This window comes from Triticum aestivum, chromosome 1B (genome assembly GCF_018294505.1).
Source record: "Triticum aestivum cultivar Chinese Spring chromosome 1B, IWGSC CS RefSeq v2.1, whole genome shotgun sequence".
In the NCBI taxonomy this organism is placed as follows: Eukaryota; Viridiplantae; Streptophyta; class Magnoliopsida; order Poales; family Poaceae; genus Triticum; species Triticum aestivum.
The window spans coordinates 179,809,808-179,821,153 of NC_057795.1; the positions used below are offsets into that span (position 1 = coordinate 179,809,808).

An 11,346-nucleotide genomic window follows, 5' to 3' on the forward strand; every position below is an offset into this window, starting at 1 on the left:
TGATGGATCACTAACCAACCTATACTAGGCAGTATAGGATAAGCAGGTAAGGTACAACAGTAGGTACAAAAGTAGGCTATGCATCAGAATAGGAGCAATCAAATACATTAGCAAAATCTAATGCAAGCATGAGAGAATAGAATGGGCGATATCGGGATGATCAAAGGGGGGCTTGCCTGGAAGCTCCGCTGAAAGGGAAGAAGGGTCGTCATCGACGTAGTCGATCACAGTGGCATCAGCAGCGGTCTCGGGGTCTACCGAAAAGAAGAGGGGGAAGAAACGGTAAATACATGCAAATATATGCATAACAAGACAATAAGCGGTGCTAGGGGTGTTCTAACGCAGTGCTACGTGATACCGGGGAAGGGGGGAAAACATCCGGGAAAGTTTTCTCGGGGTTAGGCATTTTCTGACATACAAACTGAAGGGGAAAGGTTTGATGTTCGCTATGCTAGGGACGTGTGGCGGAATAACAGACCGCGTATTCGGATTTGTCTCGTCGTTCTGAGCAACTTTCATATATAAAACTTTTTCATCCAAGTTACGGATTATTTTATATGTTTTTTCAAAGTTTTAAACAATGTTCTGAAATTAATATTAACTAAAAAGATAATACTTCATCAGCATGACGTCATCCTGATGTCAGCAGTTAACCAGCTAGTTGACTGGTCAAGCTGACACCAGGGACCCACCTATCATCGGGGGCTTAGGTTAAACTAATTAATCTAATTAACTTAATTTAACTATTATTATTTATTATTTTTAAATCTCTTTTTTAATTTTGTTTAACAAAAAAGGGGGCGTGGATCCCTGTGGTCAGTCACAGGGCCAGCCATCGGGGCGGGTTAGCGGACGAATGGAGCCCCGGGGCGCCAGACCCGGGCGGCGCCGCGGGGCAGCGGCTGGTCGGCGGGGGAGGCGGCAGGGGCGAGCAGGCGCGTGGCCGGTGAGGACAGTCGCCGAGGACGGGCGCGGGGTGCGCGCGAGGGCACAGCCAGTCAGGCGGTGGCAGCGGCTGCCACCAATGGCGCTCATTGAGCAGGCGGCTGCGAGCGCGTGGTCATGGGAGCTGCGTGGGAGGGAGGCCAGGGAGGCGGAGCGACGAGCAGCGGTGGCGGCCGAAGCAGGGTGAACCGAGCATAGTCAGCAGCGGGGCAAGGAGGGTGTGGACGGCGGCAGCAGTTACGCGGGGCAAGGAAGCGGGCCGGAGCGGGTGGCGCTGGCTGCGGCACTAGGCCGAGACGAGGGATGCAGCGGGCGCGCGACGAGCACGCACGGGGTCGAGCGGGGGCAGAGAGAAGGGGGAGGAGGCCGGGGGCCTCACCAGCGATGGAGGCAAGCGAGGGCGGCGAGGTTCGTTGGCGGCCGTTGAGGAGGAAGACAGGGACGGTCCGGCGACGGGGTCGGGGAGGCGATGGGAGGCGCGGGGCGTCGGGGGCGTCGGCTGCCCCTGATCGGATCCACACAGGGCGGAGGGTTGAGGAGGCGGGCGCCGGCGGAGTAGCACCAGGCGGCGGCGGCGAGGTGGCGGCTGGGTCAGCCCGGTCGTCGGGGGCGAGCGCCCCCTATCCAGTTCGTGGGGGGCGTTGGTAGGGTTTAGGGGTGAGGAGGAGGTTATCCAGCCAGGTGGGCCGGCTTGGGGTGGGCTGGACGACTGGGCCGCCAGTTTGCTAGCTGGGCCGGTTGGCCCAGCGTGGGGGGTGTTTCTTTTTCTTTTTACATTTTATTTTCTGCTTTAAATTTTTGCTACTGTTTTCCATTAAACGGTAAAACTAAACGAGTTTTGTTAGATATGAGACTTGTCTCATAAATCAAGCACATTACTTATGGGAGTCACAAAAAGTTTGAAGCCAAAAGGATTGTCTAACCATTTTTAGAAATTGGAAAGGCCAATTTTAAATGCTGCTAGAGTAGTAAATAAAATTTCAGGGGCACCTGGGAATCCAAAAGAGGTTGGTTCCAACATGAAAAATAACTAGAGATTATTTGCCACACTTTGAACATTTTAGATTTTATGTTTGAAAACTTTTATTTTTGACTTTAATTTAAATTTGAATTTGGACCGGCTTTGAACCAAAACGAGTCTAACGACAGTAATCATGATGACGTGGCATCATTAGCAGGAAATTACTGTAGCTTAATTATCCGGACGTCACACTTCTGTACTTCAAACGTCGCCCACACTCCTCCAGCACCGACCTTATTGTAAAATTGTAGTGGCCGAGGCATTTGAACCGTTTCCCTCCCTCGTCCACCACCATCTCCACCCACCGTTACTAAAATTTTCAGTAGTCGCGGTGTATCCTCAAACACCACCACCCCACTACAGTCCCCCACCCCCCCCCCTCGAACCCTAGCTCGCCACCGTCGCCGCCAACCCATGCCGGTCTGTCCAATCCTCCTAGCTTAGATAATAAAGTTCAGGTTACCCAACGATTCCCATACCGTCGCCCCACTCTCCTGAGTTTTTAGATGAGGCCTGCGGTGTCCCTCCCCGCCAGATCCACATCCCCTGCTCCAGAATGTTGCAGCCTAAGCTCGACCATGTATCCTGGGGAGCCCAACGAGCATTTGGCCAAGAATAGGTTTATCATGGCCTCTCCGACGGATGTTAATGAGGTGGCTGCCATTCGCCCCGACCTATCGATTCCGGAGCAACACCTCGCCACGGAAGCCGGTGAAGACGTTGACTACGTTGCCATGCCGAAGGCTTCACGTCAGCGGGCTAGCGTATTACTGTATCTCGGGAAAGCTGGCTATGACATCAAGCTCGTCCACAATGACGGCTTCACGCGGGCCATGTCACAGGTTAAGTGGTCCATCCTCAACCCCTCTGGTTCAACCGTCGTCGATCTCTTCGATGGCCCTGCCACTGATCTCCTCCGCCACGCGGTCAAGGATTTGCGATCCTTGTACGCCATCGAGCCCATTTTGTCATTTCTGAAGGACACGTTCTACAGCGGCAGCTTGGGATCCTCAATTGGCAAGTCAGATCTCATCGACCACGACCACGAGGAGGGCATCCACAAAGGTTCTTCCAAGGTGAAACAACCCATCTGTGACATCAGAGAGCGCACCATGGGTTTGTGCTCGTCCAACTGGAAGGATCCCGTCCATGACATGTGAGGCAACATCCTATCAGCAAATCTTACCTTTTCTAGCTTGCCAACCCGTACCCTTTGTTGTAGTAGTATTTGCCATGCGGTGTTTCAACTGTGTCGTGTTTAATCATTTCAGTTATGCAAAAATGTATTGTTCAATAGGGCTATGTGATGTTTAAGTATAAATTGTCCACTTCAGTTTCACGAATGGCTAGATTTGGTTGTTTATAGTGAGTAGATGCCTTGTTTATGTGTATTTGATTGTTAGGTTGGTTGCAGTGAGCATTTTTCTAGTTATCAAGCAGATGTCTTGTTTATATGTATTTGGTTCTTAGGTTGGTTGCAGTGAGCATTTGTCCAGTTATCAAGCAGATGCCTTGTTTAACTGTATTAGGTTGTTATAAGTTGGTTGCAGTGAGCATTTGTCCAATTTTCAAGCAGATGCCTTGTTTATCTGTATTTGCTTCTTAGGTTGGTTGAAGTGAGCATTTGTCCAGTTTTCATGCATATACCCTGTTTATCTGTATTTGCTTGTTAGGTTGGTTGCAGTGAGACTCTATCCAGTTTTCAACGGCTATATTTAGTTGTTATACTGATCATTTATGCCTTGTTTATTTCAGTCATTCACAATGTGATGTTCATTATGTGCAAGTCGGAATTGTGCCGCTTGATTGCATCAATACCAGTTTGAACGGCTATATTTAGTTCCAGTTATGTCTGGTGTAGTTAACACATGCCCTTTATTTCAGTTTTACACATTTATCCAGTGTGATGTTTTAGCATTACTTGTGTTCTATTCATTTTCAATAATACCAGTTTGAATTGCAATATTTGATGGTTGTTAAGTCTGTTGTAGGTAACATTGTCTTCCATTTTATATCTGCTTTAACAGCATGCTAAAACCAACACATTCAGGCTATCATTTGGAGATGATGTTGTTTACCTTTGCTATATTTGTTTGATGTTAAGGTTGTTGTACTTATCATGCCTTTCCACTACTTATGCAGGACAACAACGAGAGTTGCCACCATTTTCCGCTGAGGTTAGTTTTATCCCTCGGCTTGTACTCCCCCCGTCGTTCCATAATGTAGTGCATATAGATCTAGGCCTGGACACTTGTTAGCTTCTAATATTGACTTGTTGCTTGTAGGTACATATGCCCTTGGCAAGGATCCATGCATCGACCCTTTTTGCGTATGGGGCAATGAGATATTCATGAACAAGCATCAAGTGAGGAAACTTGATAAGGATTATTAGCAAAAAGATACGAACGGTGACAAGCAAATTATTTGTTTATGCTCTATCCAACACAATAGTGAGCTGTAGGATGGTAACTACAAACTCTGCAGTCTTCTCCTTTTACTGCCCATAATGAGTTGTTAGACAACAATGTCTGAATCTTTTTCATTCGCAGTGGTTCTCGAAGCAGTTCACTCAAGATTACCTCGCAAAGTACATGGTTGGTGGACACGCAATGAAGGTTAAAGTATTTCATCCAGACTACAATGAGCATCGAGAAGTCCTAATGAAGAAAGTGAAGGATGGATGGGCAGCCATCACAAGGGGTTGGCCTAGAGTCTTGCGCATTACGCATGGAGGAGGGCACAATATGGGCATTCCGCTTCACCTTCTCCAACAACCAGAATGTCTTTCTCCTCTCTTTACAGTCTTTAGTATAACTGTGGTTCATCATTCTTTACTTGGTGATTTTGTAGTTCTTCAGTATATGTACATGTGCATCGAATTATGCATTCGTGGTTGAACCTATATTTCTAATAAACATGGTTGGATATGAAATAAGTGATTGCCTACTTTCAAATTTAAAACATGTGATTTTTAAATTAGGGATTAATTAGGGATTACACTGCACGCGGTTTGCAAAAGCGAAATGTCTGCGATAGACGTGGAGATCGGACACGTTTCTTGGATCCACTACATGTGCGATCAATCTCTACTGCTGCACACACGATCAGCCAAGAAAAAACGTAGCGATTAACAACAACATCGCACACAATTTTTTCTTATTAAATGTTTGTGAAAGTCACCTTATCACACACGCTTCGCAATTATGGACTGTTTATGATGTTGTGCGCATCGCAAATGTTTGTTCATAGAAGAACGTGTGCGATAGGTCTTCATCCGACGCCGGTACGACGGATGAATCATGCGGGATGTATTCAAGCTTCACATACAGTCTCATAAGGACAACTGTATGCGCTCTTACATCGAATCGCATACAGTCGAGGAAAAGTAAATGCGTGTGATTGTCTGCTTCTATAATCGTGAACTATTTGTGATGGGTCGCGTATCGTAAACGTAGCACCACAGAATTACGACTGCGATGGCAATACGAGTAAAAACGAGTTGCAAGGATGGAGCGTTTGAGATATTCGAGATATCAGAAACAGTTTTATAGGGACAACTGTATACATCATGGCTTCCCCGACGGTTTTTGGGTCGTGTGGGAAGGATCCCCTTATGGCAGTCACTCACTTGGCAACGGTTCAAAATGTCGTCGCGGAAAGGGGTTCAAAACCGTGTGTATAGCACCTCGTTGTACCAGTGTTACCCTCATCAAGGACATGTACGACAATGTTGTGACAAGTGTTCGAACAAGTGATAGTGACACTGACGACTTCCCGATTAAAATAGGATTTCATTAGGGGTCAGCTTTGAGCCCTTATCTTTTTGCTTTGGTGATGGATGAGGTCACGAGGAGTATACAAGGAGATATACCACGGTGTATGCTCTTTTGCGGATGATGTGGTGCTAGTCGATGATAGTCGGACGAGGGTCGGTAGGAAGTTAGAGTTATGAAGACAAACCTTGAAATCGAACAGTTTTAGATTTAGTAGAACTAAAACCAAGTAAATGAGGTGCACTTTCAGTGCAACTAGGCACGAGGAGGAGGTTGGCCTTGATGGGCAGGTGGTGCCTCCGAAGGACACCTTTCGGTATTTGGGGTCAGTGCTGCAGAACGATGGGGAAAGCATCAAATCAAAGCCAGATGGATGAAGTGGCGTCAAGCTTCTGGCATTCTCTGTGACAAGAGAGTGCCCCAAAAGCTAAAAGGCAAGTTCAATAGGAAGGCGGTTCGACCTGCAATGTTGGATGCCGCTGAGTGTTGATCGACTAAAAGGCGACATCTTCAATAGTTAGGTGCGATGAAGATGCGCATGTTAAGGTGGATGTGTGGCCACACAAGGAGGGAGCGAGTCCGGAATGGTGATATATGAGATAGAGTTGGGATAGCACGGATTGAAGAGAAGCTTGTCCAACATCATTTGGCATGGTTTGGGCATATTCAGCACAGGCCTCCAGAAGCGTCGGTGCATAGCGGACGGCTAAAGAGAGGTCGGGGTAGACCAAACTTACATGGGAGGAGTCCGTAAAAAGAGATCGGTAGGACTAGGGTATCACCAAAGAACTTTCCATGGACAAGGGCGGGTGGAAGTTGCTATCCATGTGACAGATCTTATGAGTTTCACCTCTAGTCTACCCCAACTCATTTGGGACTAAAGACTTCTTTGTTGTTGTTGGGCGCAAGATTTGGGAGAGGAAATGGTAGAGGTTGTTGTTGTCAGGCGCAAGATTTGGGAGAGGAAAGGGTAGAGTGAAGATTGTATGCAACTGGTGGGCAGGTGTTCGCAGCATGTCCAGTAGACACAAACCTAGTCAAATTTTGGGCTGGAATGGATCAAAGTAGACAGCAAAACAGACATCAGTCTGTGTCACCACGTTAGGCCATGATTTTTGTCCATGCAAACAAAGGCAGAAGAAGTGTGCCGACCCATTGGAGGCACAACGAAGCATGCGTCCCCTTCTAGTTTTATTTACAAGCGACAAGCTTGTTTATACGTTGAAAAAAAGACAATGTTACTGCACAAGGACTATTTGTGAGTTATATCTCTCAGTTGACCAATTTGTCATAGAAAGGTTACAGCATCGGCTGGAGACGTAGAACATATAGGTACCCAAATATTAAGACCAACCAAGGCTTCAGGACAGGAAGCACATAACACAAGGGCAACCGAGGGAGGAGTAATATCCATTGCCACTGCGATCATTTCAGCATGTCTTAGCCCACATAGGGCACAATAACGAAACACTGATCCCACATTCTACGGCCACTGCAATACCAAGTTCCCACACAAAATAAGCCATAAACTTCAATTGCAAAAGGAGGGCATCCATACATTAATGCCACGCCAGATTCAAGCAATTTTCTGGGCAATGTCCTTGATAACCTTGTCCATGTCGAGCTCCTTCATCTTTTTGAAGGGCCGTGGCATGTTCTGCATGTCAATTTTCAGCATTAAAAATATTTGGAGTGTCATCAAGCTGTGCAACAAGTTTAGGTTCTCTAAGTTGTTGGCTAGTATGAAACCATCAAACTGGAACAAACCAAGAATTTGGATTATAGTTAGAAAGCTTTCCCAGGAAAATAAGGTTCTTTGTTATCTGATCAGTGTAGTATGGTTCAGAAATTAACCCAGAGACAGTTAAGATTACCAGCAGTGAAATGAACACATCACCACCTTCCTCCCGTATCTCAAGGCATCCACGGCGTGGCTGAAAAAAGACAGAAAGATATGGCAATTCAGCTGTAGATATACACAAAAAGATGCCAATTAAAAGATCAATATACACGAAAAATAGGCCAAAAAAGATGTGGCGAAGTTGATGATTGTGTAGATGAAACACAGTGAAGATACCTTTTCAGGGTTGATTGTCACAGAAACCCCAGGGACAGCACTTTCAAGATCCTCCTTCACCTTTAAAGCTCTTCTCTTGAACTGTTGGCACTGGGTGCTGGAGAGTTCAACAAACAAGCAATCAGTAAGAGGAAAGAACAACCATAACTGCAGAGCTTACTGAGTTTACAGTATTGAGCATACAGACAGCTGGAGAAGTCTTGCAGATTATTTAAATGACCAAGGATATTGAAGTGCATGCTTTGAGTCTAAGGTATGTTCAGATTAAATGTAACCATGTCAGAAATATTTTGAGTATCAAGGTTGAAAACAATGGCTTTTTAGTGGATGATACAGAACAATGGTTGCATCCAGCCAACTACAATTCACTACTCCAGTTTCCTACATAAGTAATCATAAGAAGAGAAATATCTCCAGGAAACAATAAAGAACAGGTTGTTTTGGGTGTAGTTGCCTTATATCAAATTACAGTAATGGAAACAAGATGCAGTTAAAGAGAGCGCGAATGGGGGTATTCTACCACCCTTGTTACTCAGAATCATTTAATCATTATATTGAAATTGGTGTGAAAGAAACAAAAGACTGTTGCCAGAAAGCCACCAAAGGAGAGGACTTTTTAGAACCAGAAAAAGACGATGGCATAACCTTCTTTCGGTACCAACTATTCAACAAGTCAACAAGTGTTGCAAAGATATGATTCTCCAAGCCAGCTTAATGGACGTATTTAATCTAACATGATGTTTGGATAGTGGTTAAGATGGCAACTGGCAGAATGAAACTTACATTTTCAGCTGATGTTTCACATTATTAACCACATTTTACAACAGTAACCTAATATATTCCGACTTGTGAATCATATTATATTTATTTACAAAATGGAACCTATTTGATCATGATCATGCACGATACATCCCATTTAAATCACACATCTTGATTTTTGCCATGGTTAACTACAGAGTGAATATGTGATGAAATTCAAGAAGAGTAGAAGTAGTTCCCGTGTGGAACCGTCTGCAAGCAGCAGCATATTTTAATAAAAAAGAAGTGGAAATAACAGATCTGCTGAATATCAGTCCGTTCATCTTACCCCTAAAATCAGTTTCAACCTTTTCCCCATCTAAAGTACGAAATAATAATCTTAAACAACACCTTTTTCATCCATTAATCGTACCGAAAGTCCCGTTAAATCCGACCATAAATCAGTTAAAATCGTCCATAATAATCACAAAAAGCAAAACCTAACTGTCACGTGCACCGGCGCAAGCACTTACCAAGCCTCGACGATGACGCGCTTCCCGCTTTCAGCGCCAGCACCGCTATCATCTACCGCGGCCGCCGCCACCTCCTTCTTGGCATTTTTCTTCACCTTCTGCTTGGCCGCTGCAGGAGGCGACAGTACCGTCTCCACCGCAGACACCTCCTTCTTGGCCTTCTTCCTGCCCTTCTCCCCGGCCGCCGCCGGCGCCGCCACTGCTTCCTCCTTTTTGGCCGGAGCGTCGGCGCCCCGCTTCCCGGCTGCCATGCTCCGGGTCATCCTAGGCGGCATTGCGGGGGCCGCCGCCGTCGCAACCGGGGACTTGCGCTTGGGAGGCATCGCTTGGTTAGTGGATTGTGGTGGGTGTTCGGCTCTTCGGTTTTCGCGGAGGAAAGAGATTGTATCTTATAGAAGAAGATGGTGGAGAATGTGAAAAGGGCGCGCGTGGGAGACAGTTTGCCGCCAATTGGGCAGTAGGGGCGGGAGATGAAGGAACATGGGCCGTTTCCACTCCACAACCCACGGCACGTTCATGTTTTGGCAATGACCACGAGTAGATCTTTCTTTTTTTCGAGCGCACGGACTTGCTTCCATTTTTTTCAAGAAACTTCAAATCTATTCATCTTTTATACAGTAATACAGCCAACACCAAAAATATTAAAAATTGCATCCAAAATTTATAGACCACCTAGCGACGACTACAAGCACTGAAGCAAGCCGGAGGTACGCCGCCGTCATCACCCCTCCCTCGTCGGAGCTTGGCACACCTTGTTGTAGTAGACAGTCGGAAGGTCGTCATGATAAGGCAACATATGACCAACACACCAGAACAACAACCGCCGCCGTTGAAGAGAAGTTTAGATCAAAAGGATCCAACCTCCACACGCCCTCAGACGATGCTAGACGCACAACCGAGACGGGGGCTAGGCGGGGAGAACCTTATTCCATCTTCGACAAGCCGCCGTCGTCTCGTCTTTCTGAGCAGGACATAAACCCCAACAAGACTTGAAGAACCACCTAAAAACATAGCCCTTCCACTAGTTTATTTTCGCATCACCTCCAACCACTTTCTCCATGTTGGTTTTCATATCTACCGGTTTATTTTTCTCTTCACTCTTTCCTTGCAAATCGGCACTTTCTTAACGTGCAAAAGATCATGGATCTAACTTTCCTAACTTACCCAAAATCAACTGATCTCTCCCATCAATGCAAATTACTTTAGGAAACAAATTACATATTTTAAGGAAACAAATAAGAAATTTTAAAAAATAACATGTAAATCATTATGTACCCACTTAATTTGTTATGGAATAGTATCAAAATTATAGAGCATAATGAACATTCAATTTTTTAAGGAAACAAATCCTGAAATCTCTACTATTAAAGGGGAGTTGGAGATGGTACATCTAGCTCTCTGGCCACCGATTGAACGCCCCCTCGTCTCCCCCATCGATTTTCTCTCTTCCCTCATCGATTTATTTTCACCTATCACAAATTTTTGTCACGAACCCGAGGAGCAACCCACCCACCCCTCTCTGCCTCAAGCAATGCATGCACTACCATGAGTCCCGACCCCGCCGTGCCCTAGGGTTAGCCCGCCGCCCACCCTCACATCGCTACCTCCTGCAATGGCTATGAGGGGCGGCCGCGGGAGAGATTGCTCACGCGACATCATGGTGTCTCCCTGTGTCTTCCTCTGGACCGCGCCATACGGATTCTCCCGTGAGACCATACCGCATCGCCGACTCCTCACGCTGACGGCTTGCTCGCTCTAGACCGCCTCTCATCTGCGCCCCCACTGACCTACATTTTTAGAGAAAAGGTCGTGACTCGACTTTAAACACCAGGCAACCAAGTAGCACAGACAAATAGGTAGCACATCAGACACGACATCAACAAAGAAGTTTTAATCGGCCACAACCGGCAACATGGCACGCGGGCCAGCACACAAGAACCCCAAGAGTGGCACAACTAGAAGTCGACGAGGAGCACCAACTACTACAACCTGGCTCGATCTCCACCCAAGATGGTTATCGTCAAAGCACGCACACGGGAGATGAGGAGCTCCACATCCGCCTTGGCGCCCTCTTTAATCAGATATTTCCACTGCTGCAAAAAGATTAAAGTTTGAAAACACAATCAACCACCTTATTAGGGAACACTTGTTCGACTGTAAACTTGTTTCTAGTCGTCCACAGGGTCCAACACATGGCAGAGAAGCCAAACCAAAACAACCTCCTGAACTGCCCAGACAGGGGGGGGGGGCACTAGCGCC

At 46.3% G+C, this 11,346-nt stretch overlaps 1 protein-coding gene across 1 annotated transcript; it reads right to left on the reverse strand.

Annotated features, from left to right (window-relative positions):
• Positions 1-6,994: 6,994 nt before the first annotated feature.
• LOC123089128 (selenoprotein H) lies at positions 6,995-9,473 on the reverse strand. Its single transcript, XM_044510940.1, has 4 exons — positions 9,088-9,473; positions 7,817-7,913; positions 7,614-7,673; positions 6,995-7,396 (listed from the first exon to the last, which is right to left on the reverse strand). The coding sequence occupies exons 1-4, from the start codon at positions 9,408-9,410 to the stop codon at positions 7,316-7,318; spliced, it is 561 nt and encodes a 186-aa protein (XP_044366875.1). The 5' UTR covers positions 9,411-9,473; the 3' UTR covers positions 6,995-7,315.
• Between the last annotated feature and the right edge of the window lie 1,873 nt (positions 9,474-11,346).